General features: G+C 39.3%; 1 protein-coding gene across 4 annotated transcripts in view; it reads right to left on the minus strand.

Moving 5' to 3' along the window:
• Positions 1 to 23,441, minus strand: part of ATP10D (ATPase phospholipid transporting 10D (putative)) — a 43,291-nt gene that overhangs the window by 4,824 nt on the left and 15,026 nt on the right. For all 4 annotated transcript variants that reach the window (XM_069014179.1, XM_069014180.1, XM_069014178.1 and 1 more), the window contains 17 exons: positions 22,820 to 22,926; positions 21,936 to 22,067; positions 20,997 to 21,124; positions 20,600 to 20,852; positions 16,977 to 17,212; positions 16,128 to 16,316; positions 13,549 to 14,164; positions 13,277 to 13,383; positions 12,244 to 12,370; positions 10,933 to 11,117; positions 8,800 to 9,109; positions 8,139 to 8,215; positions 7,485 to 7,610; positions 6,886 to 7,086; positions 3,353 to 3,433; positions 3,005 to 3,109; positions 1,492 to 1,679 (listed from right to left, as the gene is read on the minus strand). In XM_069014179.1, the coding sequence (XP_068870280.1) occupies positions 1,492 to 1,679; positions 3,005 to 3,109; positions 3,353 to 3,433; positions 6,886 to 7,086; positions 7,485 to 7,610; positions 8,139 to 8,215; positions 8,800 to 9,109; positions 10,933 to 11,117; positions 12,244 to 12,370; positions 13,277 to 13,383; positions 13,549 to 14,164; positions 16,128 to 16,316; positions 16,977 to 17,212; positions 20,600 to 20,852; positions 20,997 to 21,124; positions 21,936 to 22,067; positions 22,820 to 22,926 (3,168 nt within the window). The remainder of the gene's footprint in view (positions 1 to 1,491; positions 1,680 to 3,004; positions 3,110 to 3,352; positions 3,434 to 6,885; positions 7,087 to 7,484; positions 7,611 to 8,138; positions 8,216 to 8,799; positions 9,110 to 10,932; positions 11,118 to 12,243; positions 12,371 to 13,276; positions 13,384 to 13,548; positions 14,165 to 16,127; positions 16,317 to 16,976; positions 17,213 to 20,599; positions 20,853 to 20,996; positions 21,125 to 21,935; positions 22,068 to 22,819; positions 22,927 to 23,441) is intronic.

Below are 23,441 nucleotides of genomic sequence, written 5' to 3' on the forward strand. Positions count from 1 at the left end.
TTCAAGTCTCATTCTTTCTGAAATAAGAGGGAAAGAAAGAGACATAACACAATGTCTTGGGGTGACTTTATGATGTGTATCCCATATCGCCGCCCTATGCCCAGAAATTAACTTTGTGCCTTTCTCTGCCTCTATATTGAGTCTGAGAGGGGGAAGGAAAAACCGAGCAAAACTTTTTCAAAGCAGTTTGCAGCTTGCTCAAGGTCACACAGAGACAGCAACTTTTGCCCAGCTGCGACAGGGGAAGGAGGAAGCACCCGGCTTGCTGTTTCCCGAGTCAGTTTTTTGGCCAGTTGTTCAGCTTCTTTTTCACCGGAGAGAGACTGAGAGTTGATTTTTTTTTTTCCCTTCCCTGGAATTTCGGATTTTCTCCCTTTTCCACTGGACTGCTCAATATCAGAACACATCGGGAGGACTTTCCACCAAGCACAGAGGGCCTGGCCCTGGGCCAAGCCCCAGCTCCGAGGAGACCAAAGGGAGCAGGACTCTTAACACTTTCCCAGGATTTTCCTCCACAGCGAAAGATTTTATTATTTAGCGTTATTATCCTTTTCCTGTGTGTTTGTTAAATAAATAGGTTTTCTCTCTTTCACTTTCCTTTGAGGAAAATTTATTTTCCCCGAACCTGGTGGGGGAGGGGTGGTGACCTGCCTTCTCTCAGAGGATATATTTCTAAATTTGGCAAAACCAGAACACACAGAAGAATGAATAATTAGCACTGGAAGCACTTCACTAGTAGGCTGCAGACTTGAGTTCATGCTCAGCCAGTGAAACGAAGATAGCTGTGTCTACCTATCTAAATGAAGAAAGCTAAACAGAGGGTTTGATGAAGTGTTTGATGAAAACCACTGTTTTTCACATGGTTTGTTTTGCTCTGTTGGCTCACTCAGGTGTCTTCCTGCTCAGCATGCTGGAGTCTGCCACCTCCACCCAACGCTACTGCCCTTCCAGAGTAAATGAATTATTGAACTTGAACATCTTCAGTGAGACAAAAAAATATCAAGACCCCTTGTGAATCTAGTCAGCATGTTTCCACTCACAAAGAACCCTGTACATTCTGAAAACTCTTATATATATTCATGACATAGATTTCAAACAGAAAATTGTTTCACAAATAAACATAGACTAAGCACAGTATTTCTTTGTCTATATTTAGTACATGTCCAACTTTGGTCACTAATTTAACTGATTTGTATATAAATTATGAACTCTGTGGTTACAAAAATTACTGTTTCTTTACCCTCCAAAGACAATATTTAATATTATATAAATCACAAAAGAAGTTTTTTATTACTGAAATTTACTTGGAGAACTAAATGGCACTAAAATGTTGTCCTCACATAGCTTGGTCTGGTAGAATCATGAAATTTTCATTTTTATTGGGGGATGATAGGGGGAAAGACCTCCAGCCAGAGATTCATAACATCACTGACTCACAGAAAACTAATTTAGGTAACAGCAGCAATCTACCATTATAAAACAGAAACACACCTGGGTAGCAGAGCAATGCAAGTAGTCAGGAGACAAACTAAGTAAAATACTGGGTCTGTCATGTGCTTTTCCATGATCCAGTAAAAATCTGATCGTAGGCTGTGGGTTTTGCAGGTTGCTCCAAAAGCCAGAGTGAACATAAAGTAAAACAGGATGCTGCCAATTATAACTACTGTATGTATCCATGTCTGCAATTCAGAAAGGGAAAGAAATAAGACTTAAGTTGTGAAACAGAAAAGACCTGTTACATCTGTATGTGCACGAACATGCACACTTTTCCTCCAAGGGCAGCTGTTGAATGTAACAGAGGATACAACTGTTCAGGTAATACTCCTAATTTCATACAAAACAGTCCAGAAAGAATGAAGCCTTCTTTCTACAGTACATAGGTATTCCAGACATTTAATTGTTTTAGTTCTTATAAATTCACAGCTTTTCATTCTTTTGTGAAAGACATTTGCCTCAGATTACCACCTCATCCACTGGCAGCACAGAAAGCTTTCTCAAGCAAATGGAGGTGAGGTCTTCACATGACACCACCCTTATATATCTTGCCTGAGATATATAAGGTTGGTTACCTTTCTAAACTGGGGCTTTCTGCAATTTTACATCTAAATGGCTACTAAGATAGATAAATAACAGCTACTAAGAAAACAACACTGTCACTGGTCTAATGGCTTGCCAACATCAAAAATTGCCAAACGAAACACATTTAAGTAAAGTTCTCTATTCAGAGTGTGAATATACTCATGCTATACACACTCTCAAATAAAGACATTTTAATTATGGCTGTCATGCTCTCAAAAGAACAATGAAAGACTGAATCACAACTTGACATTTCATCCATTATAAAACAACTCTAATAAGTATTTAAAAAGTCAAAGAAAAAGCAAAACCCATTAATTCTACTGTAAACATTATTGTATCTCCTTTAAAATTAAGCTAAAACCCCAAATATTACCCTTGTAAGGGCCCTAAATTTATCCAAGCTAATGCAGATGCTTTAGCTTGTGCAGACTTAAAAACTGAAATAATGTTTCTGTAGCACATCGGTTTTCCAGTTCTGGCATCAAAATACACCACTGAATTGTTTATCCTGGCCACAGAACAGATCATCAATTCCAGGCATTCAAAAATCAACAATTTGCACTGTCGTCTTTGAGATGCAAACTTTGCAAACTAAGGAAGTTTCAGCAGATCACTGGTGGATCTTATCATTTGCAAAACTGAACCAACATCCCTCAAACCACCCCGCCTTAATACAGCAGGATCCTTTCACTATATACAAATAATTCTCAGGCCAAATTTTGTTAATTTTAGTCATATTTCTATTGGTTCCAATGACAGGTGTGTTAGGAGAGCTCACATGGTCACATAAATACAGTATTTAGGATTTGACCCTTTTATTCTTATTCTGTTTTGTATATGAAGACCTTTCTTCCATTTAATTTTACTGAAAGCTGTAGGCACATACTCCGTTAGAAATATAATCTTTGGGAAACAAAGTACTCACCACAGACTTGCACTCAATGAGAAGGTGAAACAGCATTATGAAAAGTGCTGCTGTGTTTATGGGGTTTCCAAAAGAAAAGATGTCTATGTCTGAGCCACAGTAAGTCTGCAAAGGAAGAGAGTGGTCAGCATCAAATATTCTTTACGTATAGTTCTAATACAAAGTGGCATGAATCATTTCAATACCATACATATTTGCACACACAGAGTTCAGCTCTGTTCCAATGATGATCTTAGTATACATTCATATACAAGGAAGTAAAAATCAAATACTTCATTCTATTCTCTAATTTGCTTAGCTTTTAAGGTATGTCAAAACGTATAAATGTATTCTGTAGCCAGCACTTACAAAGTAAGGCACAAAAAAGCAAACGAGACTTTGGTAAAAAGCATCCAGCAAGGTTATCCAGAAAGTTGAAGGCAAGTAAGCCTGTAAAAAAAAACATAATGGCATTGGAACAAATTGAACAAATTGCTGCATCCTTAATTAGCATTAATTTGGATCTGGGGAAAGATTATCTGTGGAAGTACTTCCAGTTAGTTTTCAAGTGAAAAAGGCATCTTTTGTGTTACAGTTATTAGAACAAAGATTTCCCTCCACACATATAGCTAGCTGTTAGTATTTAAATCAGCAGCCAGCTCTGGGAACTCTGATCTTGCTGTTCCTGTCAGAATGGATGTACCAGAGCCTTAGCTAACTGAATCCTAAGGAAGGGAGGGGGCTGGTGGACAGGGCAGTACCCTGCAGCTTAACATCACTGAATGCCAAGTCCCACTTTCTTCTATCTCCATCCCTTTCTGTTATGTGTGCTGTTTGACTCCTCAGGGCAGATGGGACTCCTCTGTGACCTAACTTAACTCATTAGATGTGAGAAATCACCTCACTTTTCTGATGGAATAACACCTTGCTGTTTTAGTAAGTAAAATCAGCTCCTGGGATAACTGAGCTGGCACAAGGAAGACTGTTTATGGATGAAGAGGGAACAGGAAGAAAAGAAGGGAGAAGAGAATAAGCCTTCCTCCCTCAGTAGCAGCAAACTGCTATGACAGATCAACCACCTACGAAACCATAGTTGCCTATGCTCTGGCTCAGTAGATCCCATTCCTTCAGGCACTAAACTGAGACACATAGGTGAGAAGTCTCATCATCCAGGATGTCCCCTACGATTGAAGAGATGGGTTTTTCCAAAGAGCCATTCAGCCCTTTCAAGAAAGTGTTTTGAACTACTGAAGATGAATCCCATTTACTGTTCCACTACTTTTTACAGTGTACACAAAGCTGTACACTTGTGATGTCATGGTGCAGTATTGTGATATTGCATCTTATTACAACTTTCAAAGCATTTCTTTATTCTATACTGTATTTAATTCCAAGCAATTATTTCCCTGTGCTTCCATGCAAGAAAGCAAATGATAACAACTCTAGTTGCAGAGCAAGGAATGATGGGATGGACCAAAGAGAAAAACACTAACAGAAGGGAATAAAAAGGGAAAGAAAAAAATATATTATGTAATGCAGTAATTCTGATTATGTTGCTTCAAAACCTTGATCTCAGCTCAGATCACTGTATTGTACATATCCTGAAGATCAAAACAAACCAAGAGGCCTTGCAACATTTACTCAATCAAAATTCTCTATGACTGACAAAGCACAGACCTGCTCAAGCCAATATATGGAGGTTCGAAATGGTACCAAAAGAGCACTTTGTTTTTCAAAAATACTGAAAACCAATCAACATAAAATACATAAGGGTATATAAAAAGAAATGTAGAAGTCCACAAACAAGCAAAATGTTGGGGTTTTAAGAGTTCTCCTAGTTTTTTTCTGTTAAAGGAATTCTTCCCCCATACTGTTGCTAGGGAAACAAATGGCCAGGTGCTTAAGAAGAACAAAAGACCTGGCTGCTCTTTTTGTTTCACCTGGATGTGTGGTCAGTTGGTCTTGTCCTTCGGGGGAGAGAGGGAGGCTGCTTGTTTCTTCGGCTGCTTTTCTTTCTGCCGGAGCAGCCCCGGGATCCCAAAGCCGCCTTCCCTGCCCCACCAGGAGCTGGGCTGTGGCCGCCCTGCCCCGCTGCTGCTTCGAGCCTTCGCTGCGTTGTAGCCGTGCTGGCCCTGCCTGCCCAGACCTCCGGGGGGTTCCCTGTTTGGATACACCTCATCTGCCATCCGGGATTTGTGCCCGTCCCTGCTGTTCCAGCCTGCTGTTCCCGAGGGTCCGGCCGGACACCGGGATCGGCTGCCCAGGGGTTTGTGAAGCCTTTGTCCCATCCCTTCCCGGGATCCCAGGGCACCGGTGCCGCGTGCTCCCCGAGCTCGCTCCGGAGCGCCCCCTGCAGCCGCGGGGGAACCATCGCACCTGCCCTGCTCACCGGGAGCCGCCAGCGCCCCTGCCGGCTGCGAGCGGAACTGCACCCGAGGGGAAAGGGCCTGACCGCCGAGAAGGCTGGGACTGGGTTTGGGATTGCTGTTACTGCCATGGTTATTGTTGTTTGTTTGACTGGTTATACACATATAGATATATAATAGTAAAGAACTGTTATTCCTATTTTCCCGCATCTTTGCCTAAAAGCCCCCTTGATTTCAAAATTATAATAACTTGGAGGGAACGGGGTTGCATCTGCTATTCCAAGTGAGGCTTCTGCCTTCCTTAGCAAACACCTGCCTTTCAAACCTAGACACAAAACAAATTGTCCATTCACTGTATAACCTTCTTTCCCTTCTAGACCAGACCTAAATTTCTGCCAGGTTATAATAAATCAGACAACACTAGCACACAACATGTTGTAGCTCTTTTTTTTCAGTAGTGTTTGTTAGACTAGAGTAGAATAGAACAGAATAAAATATTTCAGTTGGAAGAGATTATCTGGTCTGCCTAACCACTTCAGGTCTGACCAAAAGTTCAAGCATGTTATTAAGGGCATTGTCCAAATGCCTCCTTAACACTGACACACTTGGGGCATTGACCTCACCTCTAAGAAGTCTGTTGCAGTGTATGACCATCCTTTTAGTAAAGAAATGCCTTCTAAGGTCCCGTCTGATATTGTAAGGATCTGATCATAAAGAAAATGTTGAGTTTTAGGTGACTCATATAGTCAGTGTTTTCTCTCTCCAGACTATTAGTATCTATTCTGTCTCAGGCTCAGTATGTCACTGTCTTCAATTGTTGTAATAAAAATATTATTTTCATTATTAAATTTTTAAAAGTATGAAGTTAAAATTATGCTAGAATTCATGCTAAGCAAAGCAGAAACCAGGAAAACCCCCACTGGTTTATATAATTTTGATTTAGAACCCACTCTCCTACTCCCTGCGGTTTTCTGTGCTGAATGTTTGGACAGAATTTACTGACAGACCAGGTATGATACATAGCGTTTTCAGGTGGGAAGGCAAATTTCAGAACATACTTGTAAGGTGAAAAGTACCCTGAGTGACAGAACTTCTTTGAGGATTATTTGAAATTAATCTGCTCTGGTTCCTTGGCAGTTGAGACCCTTATATGACAAAGGAAAAGCATAGATTATATAGAGTGCCCTTACCTTGCTCAAACAAACCCCAGTTTGAGCAAGCATGTTGACAGCTGACACAAGGAATGAAATAAAACATGCTGGTAACAATGTCTAGTACATTGCTTTACCTGAAATCCTTAATTTCTTTTATCATCCAAATGTCTGATAAGATTTGGTCTATGACTGAAAAGAGCCTACAAAATCTTTTGAAAACCAGGTTGTTATTTGTGCACATACTGCACAGGCCTAGACACTTTTCTAATAGAGAAAGCAATTTAAAACAATGTTTGCCTGAGGTGAAACATAAAAGAAAGAAAGAAATGGCTCAAATGCTGCCCATTTCAATTTGCTTCAGACAAAGCACTTCGTAACCTACCAGAGATTTCTGGCTCATTTTGTACAGCTGTGGGAATTCCATGAGTATCTCTGCAGATACATCTTTGTCCAAGACACCATAAATGATGGGTGGCACTGATGTAAAAAGGAGGTTGAAAAGAATCAAGATCCAGTAGTCAGTCATTGATGTGCCTGAAAACCCACAGAAAAACTGGTACCAAAACAGGAGGTTCACGTAGGCCTGAAAAGCCAAAGATGACATGATGAAATTTTAGCCATTGACAAAGGCTTTAAAAACAAGAGAAAAGCCAGTAGGTCTTAGGTCTGGTTAAAGTAATCTGTGGAAACATTTCAAAATCAGACACGAATTGCTTAAATAGTCATGCTGTCACCATATTAGTAATGCCTGTCACCCACTGTTTAACCAAATCAAACAATGGCTTTGAGTGGGAAATTTAGTCCAAGAAATAGTCCATTTGCTCTGGTCTCTGCAGGCACATAGGAAACTGAATTGTTTGACACATGCTTTTTGAAACCATTCACAATAGGAAGATAAAAAAGAAAATAAAGCCCCACTAAACCCTTCAGTGCTCAAAAATACATATACTCTGATTTCCCTGGAATGGGACAGCTACATACCACATTCTTGTAGAAATAGTAAAGCACCATGTTAGTAAGTCTGGTATAACACCAGTGACCATGGACAAGCAGCAGCTTCCTGAGGTGTCTAAACTGAGATATTGCAAAGTCACTTGCCATCACAGCCTGCAACACACACAAAGAAAAGGATATGCTATAACCAAACCATTAAAGACAAGCTTCCGATACTGCCAATCAAGCAACTTACCCACTGCTGGAAATTCTTACCTTACAATTTTTTATACATAATGCTTGCCAGGTTATCCTCACTCAGATATCTCCTTCCATACAAGACTTTACAACTAACACCCAGGGTTCAGTCCAACACAGCACAAGCAGGAATAGGGCTATCATCATTATCACCACACAAATGCACAGAAATCACTGACACTGACACTTAGGCTGCTCATTTCCCTGCAGGACATGAGTAATATGGAGCTAACTGACAGGCAGCAGACTATGTTGTTTGGAGCTTGAGCTGCAGCATTCAGCTTCTGATTGCTCCTGGAGGAATGCTGAGGCCTGAGTGTGAACTCAGGCTGCAAAGTCTTGCCCATGTAAGGGAATGGATTGTGGAGCTACGGGGTCTCCAGAGTACTCTGAACTGATTTAAAATGGAACCTGACGTCATTTGCAGCTGTCTTTGGATACTACCTGCATGCCTTCTTGGCCTGCTATTCCCACACCAGTGTCAGCCACCTGGATCATACTGACATCATTGGCACCATCACCTACAGAGGAAAGAGGAAAAATCAAAACTAGTTTTTCTGACTATCACATTGCTATGGAGGTGGCAGGAAAAGACAAATATCAAACAGCAGAGAATTCAGAGAAATACGTTTTTATGGCCAACATTGGAGCCTATGGAAAACCCTAAGGAAAACAGGATTAGTAAGTGGAAGGCCCAACCACACTGAGCACTGTTCTCCAAATAGATAATAGCTGCTCCTTCTGTCAGAATTTAGCTGGCATGCTGCACCAGAAACTATGCGTGCTTTAAATCACAGCCACTCATCTCCCCTCTGCCTCCTTACTTTGGGGGCTTGTGATGGAAAGAAAAATGCTCTTACTTGCTGCTTTGCATGTTACATAACACAGTATGACAAGTTGTTCTTATTGCTTTATATTGACGCAAGTTTAAGGGCTAAATTTGCTACTTCAGAAGACAAACATCATCTTATGTCAGAGACAACTACAATTCAAAGGATTATCTTGCTCATACAATAAATTTTGTGACCGACTTTAACACAATACACATGAGAAGAAACTGGCTTCTACTTCTTTTCAGAGAAAGGAGGATAACCATAGGACTCACCTACAGCTAATGTCATTGCCTTCAGCTTACTTCGCACCAGTTTGACCAGGACACTCTTCTGCAGTGGTGTGGCTTGGCAACAGACTACAGCCCGACATTTTTCTGTGAGTTCCAAGAAAATATTCCGTAGGCTGTCATGAAGGACATGTTCTAAATTCCTTCCATCAATAACCAGGCCTGCATTGAAACCTTGAGCTTGGGTGGAGGGACTTGCAGAGACATTTCCAAGTTTCTCACTGTTTATTTTTTTGACAGAAGCATTCTTCTGGATCTCCTCTAAAATTTTGCTCATTACCAAGGCACAGGCATCCTAATTAAAGACAAGAGAAAGGCATCTTATGAAGTACTGTTTGTATTCTGGCTTCCTTTTCAATTCATTATATTTATGGGGAAAACATCAAATGCTGTCCTTTTATTTTGACAGGCTCAGACATGAGGCTGAATACCCCTTTAAAATCACAAAGGATGAAGCCTGTTGTTAAAAAAAGTGTTTGTGATAAACTTTGCTTAAGCAGATTTGCTTGGGTATTGCATTAGGAGAAGGGAGAAAACCTATGCAAATCAGAAAACCTTCACAGACTAGTAGGAAAAGCAACCATTTAGCATTCTGTAATATAAATACAGCTTTGACAGAAAACCTTTGCTCTCTATGTTTCTTTTGTCTGGCATGCAAAGCCAAAAGTGCACTTCATATCACATTACAGGTGAGCTGTAATGAATTACTGAAGAACTGGCCTTCTGGAATGTTCTACCTTATCAGAATCAATATAAGATGCTCAAAAAGTTCGTGGTATCAATATATATAAAGCACATAGAACATAGAAGAAAATACATCTTCTTAAATCTTATCATTTTACTTCGGAATGCAACAGTATCAAATCCTAGTTTTTATTTCTAAGCCCAGTTAGAGGGAGGAAGAGCACAAAGGGGCAAAAGGGGCTTAGTTCTCATTGTCAAGCAAGACGCTAATTTCCCAGCAGACTAAAAGGAAAAGTGTTGGCACAAATCAAACTCCAAGCTTTCCTCAAACACAACTGGACTAAAAATCTTTTCTTTTTTGACTATATTTTCCCCACAGTTACTTCTTGCCACACTATCTTTTATGGCATATACAAATACAAGAAATTGTATTTCTTAAGATACATATCAGCAGAAGAAAAAAGAAAAATGACAGGTCTTAGAACAATCGTCTAATCCTTTAGAGAGTCTCAGATTTCATGTCTGCTCTGAGAAGAGACATGTCATACATTAACTTTACCAGTAACTTCTCTCTTAAGCAATCCAAAATTCATAAAAAACAATTGAAAAACAGCTGGTTTTAAGCATTCACAAGAGGACACAGAGATCAAGTAGGATTAAACTTGCCATCCAAACCAGCATTTTTAACAACTTTTTATCACATGACTCAACTGGGTTGTGGGGAAAATAAAATTATTGAGAGGTTACTTTTTTAAACTGTGTGCAATCTACTTCAAGGAGACAATTCCTTGTATATTTATACAAGACAACTAGAGTTGAAGGAATATATTACAGAAAGCAACCTAAAGCTTAATTCAATAGAATTCGCATGACAATAATTTATTCATTGATTACATGCTGTAACTCACAGCTGTTGGAAATCCCAGAATCATACAATTGCTTGGGTTGAAAAAGACTTTTAGGATCCTCCAGTCCAACCATAAACCTAACACTGCCAAGTCTGCCACCAAACCATGTTCCTCAGCAGCACATCTACATATCTTTTGAACACATCCAGGGATGATGACTCAATCACTTCCCTAGGAAGCCTGTTCCAGTAATTGACAACACTTTTGGTGAAGAAACTTTTCCTAATATCCAATCTAAACCTACCCTGGCCCATCCTGAGGCCCTGTCAACTCCTTAACTTACCACAGAGAGAAATTAAGAAGTCTGTTCAATTAAAATAATTAATCATAATGTAGGGACTAAATATAAAGAAACAGACTTTACTTACATAGAAAGGATTTCATATTTTACCCACAAGGAAGGAAAATACAGAAAAGGAAATGTTCTTTGGCTTCCCAACCAAACAACATTTGCTTTTCTGTATTGTCCTGTGGAATAGCCTTACTGAATTTTTCAGCAGAGAAGAAAATCTACTTTTCTACTCACCCTACTCCGTGATTTAAGAGCGAAGATTTTGTCCTCCGGTTCCAGCAGTTTACAAGCATAGGCAATGTTGACAGCTGTCTCTCTCTTGTCACCTGTCAACATCCATATTTTTATTCCAGCTTTCCGTAATGCTTGTATTGTGTCTGGAACACCCTCCTGCAGGCGATCTTCAATGCCAGTGGCACCTTAATTTAGACAAGCAGAAGGATTAGTGCTGCTGTATTTCCAAAACAAAATGCTCCAAGAGTGACAGGACGAGTTGGTTTTCTATCTGTACCCACATCCCAAAACAGAAATGCTACCATGGCATACTTGGAAAGCAGTCACCTTGGTAGTATGAAGCCATTTAACCTCCTGATTTTCACTTCCATTTAACGTTAGGGCCAACCCATATTGGTTATTGCCACACCAGCCTGCAGGACAGCAGGTCGTCAAAGCAGCTTGACTTGTCTCTGTTGGCTTTAGTGGCAAAGGGTACCTGTATATCCTTAAAACAGCATCAGTTTGCAGCACTGCTCTGGCTTCTCTCCAGAAACTGAAGCCAGTAATCCCAGAATTCCTTTAGTACCAAGGTTTATGGCGTTTGCACTAAGCAGATATGACACAAAATGAAGGAAGTAGCACCCTTCTACACAATAGGATCTGTCTCTCTTCAGCTTCTAGCATGAGCTGCCTTTACCACCATAGCTAGATCTCTGCACTTCGTTTTCCAAATGTTATTTGCTGGGCAGTTCTCTAAAGTGATTATCCCACCCTGCCTGCAGTTTACCTTTCACACACCTACACCAAACATTTTTTGTTTCATTTCTGCACAGATGAATTATCTTCAGAGGAATAGTTCCTTCAGAAGCATACCTAACTTTTTAACTCCATGTTACTGCAGGAGAACACAGCACAAGTACAACGGTGCAACAGTGATGGAAAACATGCCCAGAAGTGGGGTATCTCTGAATATTTTGCACAGGCAGGCCTCAGACTTGTTACTATCATTTCATGTGCTTGTGATAATGACATTTAAAAACTCTAGTGAAGACAGAAAAATACCCAATAATAACAATAAAAAAACCCCAACAAACTAGCAGATTTTTACAAACAACAGAAGAGCACCATCTGTCTTCAGTGCGCTTTACAATTAGTACAAACTTACCAGCGAGATTTATGAAAATTCAGGAGTGACAATAAATCAATAAATTCTAAGTCTGTACAAAGCTATGTGTTATACATATTGAGATTAGCACAGCTCTCTGCAAGCAAATTCCAATTATGAACATGACAGGCAGTTTCCTGGGAGTTACAGCATCTTCTACCTACCAAGCAAAGTTAGTTCGGTCTCAAGCCTCATGGCAGATTCAAGCAGCAGGTCCTCCCTATTGTCAATGCTGGTTTCTGCTAAAAAACGATGATTTAACCATTCTGCATATTCTGCATCACTCATCACCTACACAGAGAGCGAAAACATACAGCATGTATCTATACTGGCTTTTCAACAGTGTATCAGAAGTGTCTTCACAGTTACTTCTGCTGAACATCCTGAACCCAGATCCACATCCACATCCTGAACCCAGAAGTGCAGCCCCTGGCAGTGCATTACTTACCCGCTCCAGGATGTCCATGGATTTAGTACAATGGTCAAAGCGTTAGATTACTTTGCCAGGCTACTCATTGGCACCCTGCAGGTTGCTGGGGCTGCTTGACAGATTTAGACAGAAGGCAGGCAGGGCAGTGGGCACAGTGCACTCTCCCTACTGCTCCTCACCTGCAGCACTGACACTGCTGTGGAACCACTGCACAGCTGGGTATAGCTTGATGGCTGTCCAGTTACACAGCCTGCACTTTCACTTGGCATAAGGCTTTGTAAAGAGGCTCTTTCCTCATACCAATTCCTATGGAATTTTCTTCTGAGCAGCTTTGAATTTAAAACGGAATCTCAAAACATCACTTCACTTGTGCATCCACAGCTTGTAACACTGCAAACTGTATGTGAACCAAATAAAACAGGTGTGACTTAATTTGTTTTCTGTGTCTGGAATTCCATCCAGGGTAAGATTCACACAAGGAGACCTGCTTATGACTCCTAAAGAAAAATCTGGCTATTTGACAATCCCTATTTTGGAATTAGGATGTTAAGATGCTTGGCATCCTAAACTGACAACAATGACAATCTAACAGATGTCAGGAATTGATCTGGGTTTTCTTACAAATTCCTCCTAAAAGAACATCAGGATAAACAAAATGTGGCAATAGAAGAATCTTTTAGAAGACATAATGTTTGCTCCATTGGTGATACCACTGAGGCTGGTCACAGACTGCAAATATGCTTCGAAATATGTATTAAAAGGAATACCTTCTTAGCAATACACAGAGTGCGCAGTCCTTTTCTGGCATAGTCATCCAAGTGCTGCTGAGTTCTCTCTTTAATCTTCTCTTCAATCTCAGAATTATTAGTACGTACTATCACACAAAAAGAAGAGAAAGCAAATCAAACACGCATGTTTAGGCTAAATTTAGTGGAAAATTTTGAAGGTCTATACAAATTCTTAAAATAGCAAAATCTTAAAACTTTTTATCGTTAAAGAATGTCAAGGGCAAGCAAAGAATTACAAGCTCTTTCGATACCTTTAGATGCAGTTCTCAACAAATCCATCATGACTGAGTCTGCACCTTTCGTGTACACCACCACTTTGTTGGAGACTGGATGCCGAACCACCACTGACATCCTTTTCCGCACTGAATCAAAAGGCAGGATATGCAAAAGCTGAAACGTTAAAGACCCCAGACCTGCAAAGTCCACAGTTACTTGATCTGGAGTCCTAGACTGTAAAACACATTTATAAGCCCTAGCAGCATGAACCAAGGCAGCTTCATCTGGACTCTCAGCTTCATAACATAGTTTTGGTAAGGGAGATAATTCAATAGATGACACAGCACTGTTGAATTCACCACCAGCAGCTACATTCACTAGATGTAGTTCTTGAGGCACTTGAGAATTTTCTGGGCTGTCAGTATTGCAAGGTTCAGAAACCCTTTGAGCAGCTCCATCCAAAGTAGGTGAAGCCAGTTTCATTCTGAAAATAGACAGTTTTCTCACAAAACTATTGGGGCTTTCAGATGATGACTCCTTTACACTTGGAAGTGGGGAAGAACTTAGTCTCCAGACTGAAAACCTCTGGAACATTTGCCTGATTTCCTCAAGTGATTTAATAGGCATCCTACCCAGCGAAGAGAGTCTCATCTGGAACAGAATAGTTAGAGAAAGTATTGATGTTAAATTGTTCCTATTTTATTATATTAAGGAAGGATACCCTACAAAGTAGGTATGTTTTGTAATGAAAGTAGTATTTTAAAATTTACCATGGGTTTGACTGCTTGTATTAAAGATGGCCAGCTTAAGTAAACATGTAATCATATAAGTACAATAAACAGACTCTATAAGCTGTAAAAGTACTTCAGGTCTGAAAATGGGATGTGTTCCAAGTTTGATACATAACTCCATGCAATACTTCTTTTCAGAACTTTCAGTAATGAACAGTTAGTATGACACTGTAACTTTTAGAAGTTGTGGCAAATTGAACTAAACACTTTAATCCTTGTTCTGAATTAGCAAAATCCTTGTGAAGAATAAACCAATCCCCTCACACTAACTAGCTACAAGAACTGCTAAACATACAGTACCTGATCAATAGTTTTTAGTGTTTTAAATTAAAAGACAGTTCCCCTGTGATCAAAGTTATAAAATAATTGGCTTCCTGTTACTCAGAATAGCCAGGGAGATAACAGCTTAAAAAGCAAGGCATACAAGGCTGACATTCCTTTCTCACTGCTGGCGAGGAGCTAAGAATGAGTTACCAGGAAGCATGTTCTCTTTTGCCACTGGAAAGCAAAAAGTAGGGACAAACTCTGGTTCAGTTCTTCCACAGTTCCAGAAAGTTGCAGTGTGTCTCCATTCAACATCATGGAAACAGAGACTAGGAACATCCTTTCATTGCCTTTTCCTATGGCAACACTGGAATCTCCTGTTGCTTTGTGTTCTTTCCTGTCATTCCCTAATCATGAACTCAGAAACCTCTTTCCTAGTAACCTGGAGGGTAGAAGTACCCTGCTGGCAAGTTATTCACAAATATTATTCTCAAAAAACCAAGACTCTCACCTGTATATTTTTCTCCATCACATTTAATGAATAGGTAACTATTGACTATGACCTCATCTGCCTCATCCACATATGGACCTCTAGGCTGCCTACTACACTTTCTGGGAATGCTTGGAAGCACACTAAAATACCAGGCTTATTTATACATAGGAGGTACTTCATACCCCACAGGGTATGTTTTGTGAATGTCTCCAGCTATGGTTGTAGGTTTATTACCGAGACAGACACCAAAATCTAGTTCTGCACATGCCACCAATTTTTCTTTCCAAAAAAAAGTCAACAAATGGAAATCACCAGGTAATGAGGGAAAGAAATCAAAGCTGAACTTGGGAATAATCCTGGAACACAGTCAAAACTGGCAAAAAATGGGGTTATGAAAATCCTACACTGAAAAAACCAAAAGATTTGAAAAAAAGTAGTATTTTTAAAAAAAGTTAGTTGTGCACTGAAAACAGCTACTAAACCAGGGCAGACTAGAAAATGCACTGTTAATTCATGGTGAGACAACTTTATGTCATACTGCAAAGCATTTTTCTTCAGACTAATACACACATAAGACTTTATCTTCCATACTTTTGCCGAATCTCTATTTGAATAGTCAGGGAACATGTAAAAGCATTCTCAGTTTCAATATTCCGGGAATCTTCAGTGATTATTCTAATTTTTCAGCCAACAATAACCTATGTGTAAAGGTAACCTGAGTGTTAATGTATTCTTATAGGAAGTTATACCCATATCTAAAAAAACCCATAACTAGAATATGGAAAAAAATTACAACTGCAATTTGATCTCAAAATTTCTCTTGTAAAAGTTACAAATGGTCAGAGAAACAAAAAGATTGAAGCCAATTTATCAGCATTATTTTATTCATTAACTCATTGCACTCCATGTTTTACAGTAACTCCCTTCTTTCTAATAGGACAAACCAGTAGAGGTGAAAAGGATAATTTTTTAAATGTCAGTTAACTGTATTTTTCTTTCTGTAATTGAACCACAAGGAGATTGGTTATTTGCAAATATGGCCAAATAGCCAAAAGCAAGATCTTACCTTCTGATGTGGCTGATTGGGACCTGAAACTATAACGGTATTACAGATTGCCAGAGCAAGAAAGAAGTCAGTGATATACATTGTCTCCAAAGATAACTTGCTGCTAGCTTCTTCTGATTGATGATAGGAATGAAAAGAAATTTGACTGAACTTCTCCCGCAGCTGTGTGTCTGGTACAACATCTGTTTCCTATTATGAAATGAACAAAACTGTCCATCAGGTTATAAACTTAGTCTCTGGAGGTTAAATCAGTTACAGATGACCAAAGTGTAGAAGCTCATACAACTTCCCTCCTGTGCTGAGTTGGTTATACCAGGAAACTGAGGAACACTCTGGAATCTTCATTGCCTTGTGTTAGTCCATTGAAAATGGCAAACTTCCTGCCCAAACAGGTAAACACCTAAAGGCTTAGTTCACAGACACTTCAATAGAGATTAAGTATGACGAATGGTATTTAGACACCTTCAGGTACAGAAGCAGAGTTTTTTCCTCTCATAACCTCAAATAAATATTGACCATCTAGATGCTTCCAATTAAAACCAAAAGAAAATGCTAGAAACCTCTTAAAACAAAGAACAAACTGTTAGTAAGATGAAGTTGGTCATTTCATTTGAAGTGATCATGGATGCAGAGCAGCAAGAGCCAAAGTATACACTACATGAAACAACAGGCATCTCCAATGTCAATTGCAAATAGGATGCAATCAAGCCATCATGAGACCTCTGCTTTTGGTGGAAGAGAGAAAGGATTTCTTAAAATGACAAGCAATCTGATCAAATGATGGTAAAAAGAGATATCCTCATGAGTCACTTCAGAAATTTAGCATCAAATCCAACAGCTTCTACTCACAATGGGACTGCTGAAAGCCATGTGTCCTGAGTGGGGAATACCACCTGCTTCATCTTGCCTTTTGAATGCAGAGCAACTACCAGACAACTGATTCAAAGACTTTCTGTTCAAAGGTTCACACACAGTTCTGCAGTTGTGCCCCTGATATTTTGATGTACAGGTTGAAGAGCCACACTGACAATCAGCTGAATCCTCATTATCTGAATCCATCTCTTGATAGGATTCCAACCTCTTTGCTAAGGAGAGAGAAACAAAATTATTGTTCCATGAGCAAAAAGAAACATGTCCAAAACACTGCCTAAAGTAAGGAATTTGTTATATAGTTAAGAATAATCCACCATTTATTAAACCTGTAACAAGCCACCACACTGTCTTCTTGTTTGAGCAGCATTCTACTGGACTGAATCCAGAAGAGGGAACAAGAATGATCAGAGCTCTAGATAACACGAATCACATGGATACAGTAAGATAAGCTGGAGTTACACAGCCTCCAGAAGGGCACATTGATGGGAGTTAAATGCATGTTCAAGTGAAGGGAAATTGCATAGAGATAGGAAATAGCCTGTTTTCTGTGCACACTATGGCTATCAGAAGACACAATGGCCCCATATTACGGCAAGATGGACTCAGGCTAGGTATCAACAAAAACTTGTCAGAGACGATGTGACATATTAGAATGGAATGCCTGAGAAAGGAGTGAATTGGACTTTACTGGAGGTCCTGAAGAAATGAAACAAAAAAATTCATAAAGAATAATAGCAACAATTCTGCTTCAGGTGAGAAAAATGGGACCAGACTTCTCGATGTGTTTTCTAGCCTAGTTATGTTATGATGGATCAGAATTGTATGTCAGGGGATTGACAAATACAGCTGCTAGCAGGAACTCATTGAAACTGTGTTTATTGTTTTGGTATTGGACACTCCCTCACAAACAGATACACATTTTGTGAGTTTTTAATTGAAAAGCAGGTTTCAATAATAAAACTTTGTCTGGACATGTGTAACACCTCTGCACCACAGATATAAATGTAGTTCTGTTCCTACCCAAAAATCAGTGGTGTAAAGAACCTCTGTAGCAAATGGAAACACTCCTATGCTACCATGGGCTTGATTAAGAACATATTTAAGTGTTTGCACTGGAGTTCTGAGAGTGTTTGACCATATGCCAGAAGTTGAAATCTTAATCTGGAAAGAACTGGAACTATGTACACTAGTCAGCTTTCAAGTTTTACTTCTCACTGTGAAAACGGCATTCCATGAGCATACCCTAGCACTTCAGTGCCTAAAATCCACAGACAGCATGGAAAAACTGTTCTGAGAGCTGTGCATTTCCTATTTATTTCATTAAAGTGTGAATACAAACAATGGCATCCTAGCAAAAAAACAATGTTAATATACAGACACGTCCAGCAACACCATTAATTCCCTACTTCTTTCTTATTTCAGGTGGTACCTACTGTACAGGAAAGAAGTGAAAAGAGGGATATCATTCTGTCTTATGCAAAGAGAAAACCTATCCACAGGTCAGACCCCAGCTCTATCACTCTAAATGAGAGGGAAATATGTTTATTATGTCATTACTGAGTCCCATATTTTCTGCTGTCTTCTCTTTCTGTCCCCCATCCTGCCATTTTGATGAGTCCAAGGAAACAGAGAGACCAGAGCTTACACCTTCCTTGGCAGGCCATCTTCCTGATATCAACATGAAATTAGTAACATAGCTCTTTTAAAAAACAGGTAAGTGGGAACATAACAGATTGTGGCTCTCCACAACTACCAACTACAAAATCCCACGTGAGGCATTGATACCTTTTACTGGAAAGCAGCACCAGTGACTTAGTGTGTGTTTGTAGAGGCAGGTTTGGACAACACATGTCCATTCTGCTCTGCTTCCAGGCTGCTGAGAAGCTGCATGCTCTGTCTGAAGTAACACGGGGCACCTCTTACAACACCACACTACTCTACTGCCATGGTCCAAGAGGCACACATTACTTTAGACAGAACACTGCATGGGAGCATCTATGGAGGATTATACTGAATCACAGGCATCCCTTTACCCTGGGCAATAAAGATATAAACACAGAAATATATGTTCAGATTAGGCAGCTTCTATGTAAAAGACTGTACTGTGTTGCACTGCAGCTCTTACCCTATGTAGCATGTCTGCGCATCTGAACAAATATAAAGCAGGGCTAAAAACCAGGACCTCTGAAGTTTTTCAAACTGATTTTCAGGGCTCATATAATTTCTAATTTGGTAGGAAGAAACACATGTTTACTCTCCAGGGAAAAGACAGCGCACAGGAGGAAGTAATTATGTACATAATTAACACACTAATAATTTTGGAAGATAACTTTATGTGAACTACTAGCAGAAGCATGTGTAGACATACTTTCCCTGGCACACTGAGACCTGAATCAACCACAGCTGCATCACTCACACTACTCTTTGGTTTCTTTTCTGAAAGTTTTCTTTGCTTTAGGAAATGCTCTGAAAATATAATCTGCTTTTTATTTAAGTTGTTCATTCACCTAGTTCAAAACTTACAAACTTTTTTTCTCACTTTGCTGTTGTCATCCTTCCCAGTACAATTATGAAAATCCAAAGAAGCATCTGGAAACCCGCATCATAACGCTTCCAAAACATGTGCAGAAATTGCTGTAAAATTTGTCTGTAAAATCTGGTCCTGTGACACAACAAAAGAAGGGCTGAACTGATTCATTGCTGTAGCCAGCAGGGTGTGCCTTTCGCTTGCAGTTGTCAGCAGTTCTATCTGGCAGCAAACCCATCAAAACCATGGAAGGTTTACTACACATCTGTGCCTCACATGCCCACCCATCACCTTTGATCTCATGGAATATTTGCATTGCTCACCAGCAAAAGAACAAATGTCTGCAGGCACTAGTACATACACATGGTAACTGTAATAAATACTTTGTGGTTTTACATAATTAAAAAATAGCTAATTAAATCATTCATGTCACTCTGCCCAATTTTCTCTTGTGTCTGAAGCTGTATCTTCTCCTGTCTCCCAGAAGACTTCAAGCTGGCTCTCATGAATTATATACTGAAAGATCCTATACTTTTAGACAGTAACACAGTAACTATTCATTAACACTGCTTGTTGACTTTTTGGCTAATAATGAACAGCTGTGTAAGATCTACGTAAGACTACAGCAGTCATTTTCGATGAAGGTACTTACCCTTGCAGTATTAACACACACATGGACACACATCTGATTATTCGTACCTTAAAATTACTGTTAAGTAATGTATTAATACTGTTAAGCATATATTTAATTTGGGTTACTCTATTCTCAAGAGCAAAAGTATGTTGAAGTGGAGTGTTAACATATACTACATGAAGGTGGTACACTGCTAAGACAGTCAACAGGATGTTTAAACCTTAGAATGCTAGGTAAGCATTGGCACTCTAGTTGGAGAAAAAAAAAAAGAGGAAAGAGTAGATGGGCAATTTTTCAATGTTCTGGGTTCTGAATATTCCACGGAGAGAAACAAAACAGAGTAGGCATGACTTCTCTCACAATGAGTAAAGAATATTTAGTTCATGGTATCAAATATGTTGGAAAAATGATCCAGGTGAACAAAGGTTTGTGTCTTACCATTTTCCTCATGGCGATACTCCTGTCCTGCAATGCTGCACCTCCGAAAAACCATCTTATTTTCAGTGAGGGTTCCAGTCTTGTCAGAGAAAATGTACTGAATCTGGCCAAGGTCTTCAGCAATATTTAGTGCTCGACACTGAATAGTTGAGTCTGTTTTCTCATGGTAAAAATCAATGTCATTCTGTATTAAATAAATTTGTCCCAATTTGACAATTTCGATTGAAACATAGAGAGAAACTGGGATCAAGACCTACCAAAATAAAACGCAGGGATTAAATAAAACTGAAGTCTTTGGCCAGTTACAAACATGAAGTAGCTCTACTGAAACCGAAGAGTTACTTCAAGGGTACAAATGAGATCAGAATGTGACCCCTGTTCAAAGCAGACCACTTACCTGTAATAAAATTATCATTGTCCAGAACATATAGAAGCCTGCTAACATGGGATGACTCGATTTCCCATCTGGCTTGGGGATGTTAAAAAATGGTATTTCCGAATACCTACTTAACCAAATTGCATGACCTTGAAAACAAGATAAAGTCAGTCAGTTTTATGTAAAATGTATCACAGCTCAGGGTTATTGTGTTAGTTGTTATAGTCTGCAGTTCTTTCTAAGCTTTTAAACTACAATTTTATCTCTTGGGGCTTTTTCCCAACAGGAGTTCCAAGTGTCAATACACACATGAATAAGCACCTTACATGCATTCTATCAACAGCATCCATACAGCATATCTCAGAAATAAAGAAATATTAACTACACTTCACAGTTTTTTCCCTCCAAAAAAAAAAAAACCCTCTGGCAATTAATTGTGTTATCCTTGCCTGTCCAGGTTTTAGTCTACCTGCAAACACATCATCTTGTCATCATTTTTAAGTGTAGTCTGAAGAAGTTTTATTAAACATATTTTAAACACCTTTATGATGTTGGAAAAGTTAGTCTGTTTAGATTTACTCGAGCTAATCATTTAATCAACCCCTAAAATAATCAAGTCGGTACAACTCTAGTCACACTAGGTCTCTCACCTCGATGTGCACATGCATCTCATGTTACCTGAAAAATCCTAAGAGAAAGTAGGAGTTTTGCAGAACAGATAGTGAGAAAAAAGAGAAATCAAATGAAGAAACAGGCTCCAGATGCAAAAACTTGCATTAGGAACACACTTTTTAACCGCACCCCAGATCAAACATGACAACTACAACCTCACAGCACTCCAAACTTTCAGAGAATTACACGTGGATAGAGACTGACAAAATGAATTAGCCCCAAAATAAAATACTTCCCATTGTAGGCTGAGAGAGGAAAATAGCAGGAATGTGAGCGATTCTCACCTACCTATTGCACCAGTTAAACACATCAAAAGTAGAAGCAGAACACACCAAAGAATATCAGTGTTCACTTTCCTTTCCAATTTACTGCGCTTGTAATGAGGGCCGCTGTTATTCAGCATGGCTTTGGTTTCATGACCTGCAACCAAAAAAGAGGTTAAATTCTCAAATAACAGGTATCAGAACTGCAAGTCCTTTATATTTCTAAAGCTTTGGGAAACAAAATATTTCTATTAACTAATATTTGAACAGCCATTATAAATATGAGGAAATTAGATTCTCCTACAATACATGTATTCTGTCCTAAAGAAAACTGAACAAGTTACATCAAAATCTGCCATGCATACATTAACTTTTTTAAACTTACATTAACTGTCACTAATATTCTTTCCTATAGAAACAACATAATTCTTGACTCTTCTATATTATTTCTAATATTTTCTACAAAATCCTACACCTGTGTTACAACTATCTGTCTGGATACATCATATTGATTAGTGTAAAAACCTCTGCCCTTTCTACAAACTGTAGAACGGAACTAGAAGAACAGCACTAGCTTCAGTTTTGAATAAGAAGAAAGTCCTAAGCAACTCATGCATTTCCACATCCATTTCAAAACCTCGGTTTACCATTGCAACAAGCTGAGGACAAGGACCTGCTCCCACACAACAGATCTGTCCTTCCAGGAATAATCAGGGGTATCAGTTTTTTACTGTTAAAACAGAAACAAACCTGACTCAGATGTGCATTCTTAACATTTCTAGCTATGGCAGCCTTTTGCCAGATTCAAGCTTTTACTCTCCCAATTCCCCTTTGTACAATACTGTTTCTTAGGGCACATAACTATCTTGTTTGCAAGGCAATCTGTGAAAACCAGGGTGGTTCACTAACCTGCATATACCACTATGCCCACCACAGCTTCTGTGTTTCTTACTGTGCATCCTCGGAGCAGTAAGTTTTCCTTGCTGAGACCCACGCGATCCATGTTTGAATGCTGACTGCAAAAGAAAAGGACACCAGCTTGTAGGACTCCAGCAATTACCAATCAGGCTTCGCAAAAACATTAGGAACAGATTTCCCAAAGAAGCTGCAAGTCACTGACTGCCATCCTGACATCTCTGATCGGACTTTTCAAATGAATGGAGTAACATGAAAGCAGATCACCCTTGAAAATCCGAGCATGTAGACACTGCATTACAATTTTTTTGCATTTACCAGCCTAGCATTTGCCATCTGGCATATGTGAAGGAGGCAACACTACTGAAAAGATATCCAAGACAACTACGAAATCCTATCCCTATTTGTATTATCAGCATCAGAAAATATTTGAAAAAAATATAAAATCTCATTTTAAATATATTGTGAGCACTGTCACTTCTGTGGTATACTTTCAGTGCAGGTAGGCCCACTCTTTGTCAAGGTGCTTCCTCAGAGACTAAGATTCATATATATTTATTTTTATTCTCAAATATCTAATGTGTCAGTGTGCAAAGGGAAGAATAAAGACATTCTA

This window comes from Aphelocoma coerulescens, chromosome 4 (genome assembly GCF_041296385.1).
Source record: "Aphelocoma coerulescens isolate FSJ_1873_10779 chromosome 4, UR_Acoe_1.0, whole genome shotgun sequence".
NCBI lineage: Eukaryota > Metazoa > Chordata > Aves > Passeriformes > Corvidae > Aphelocoma > Aphelocoma coerulescens.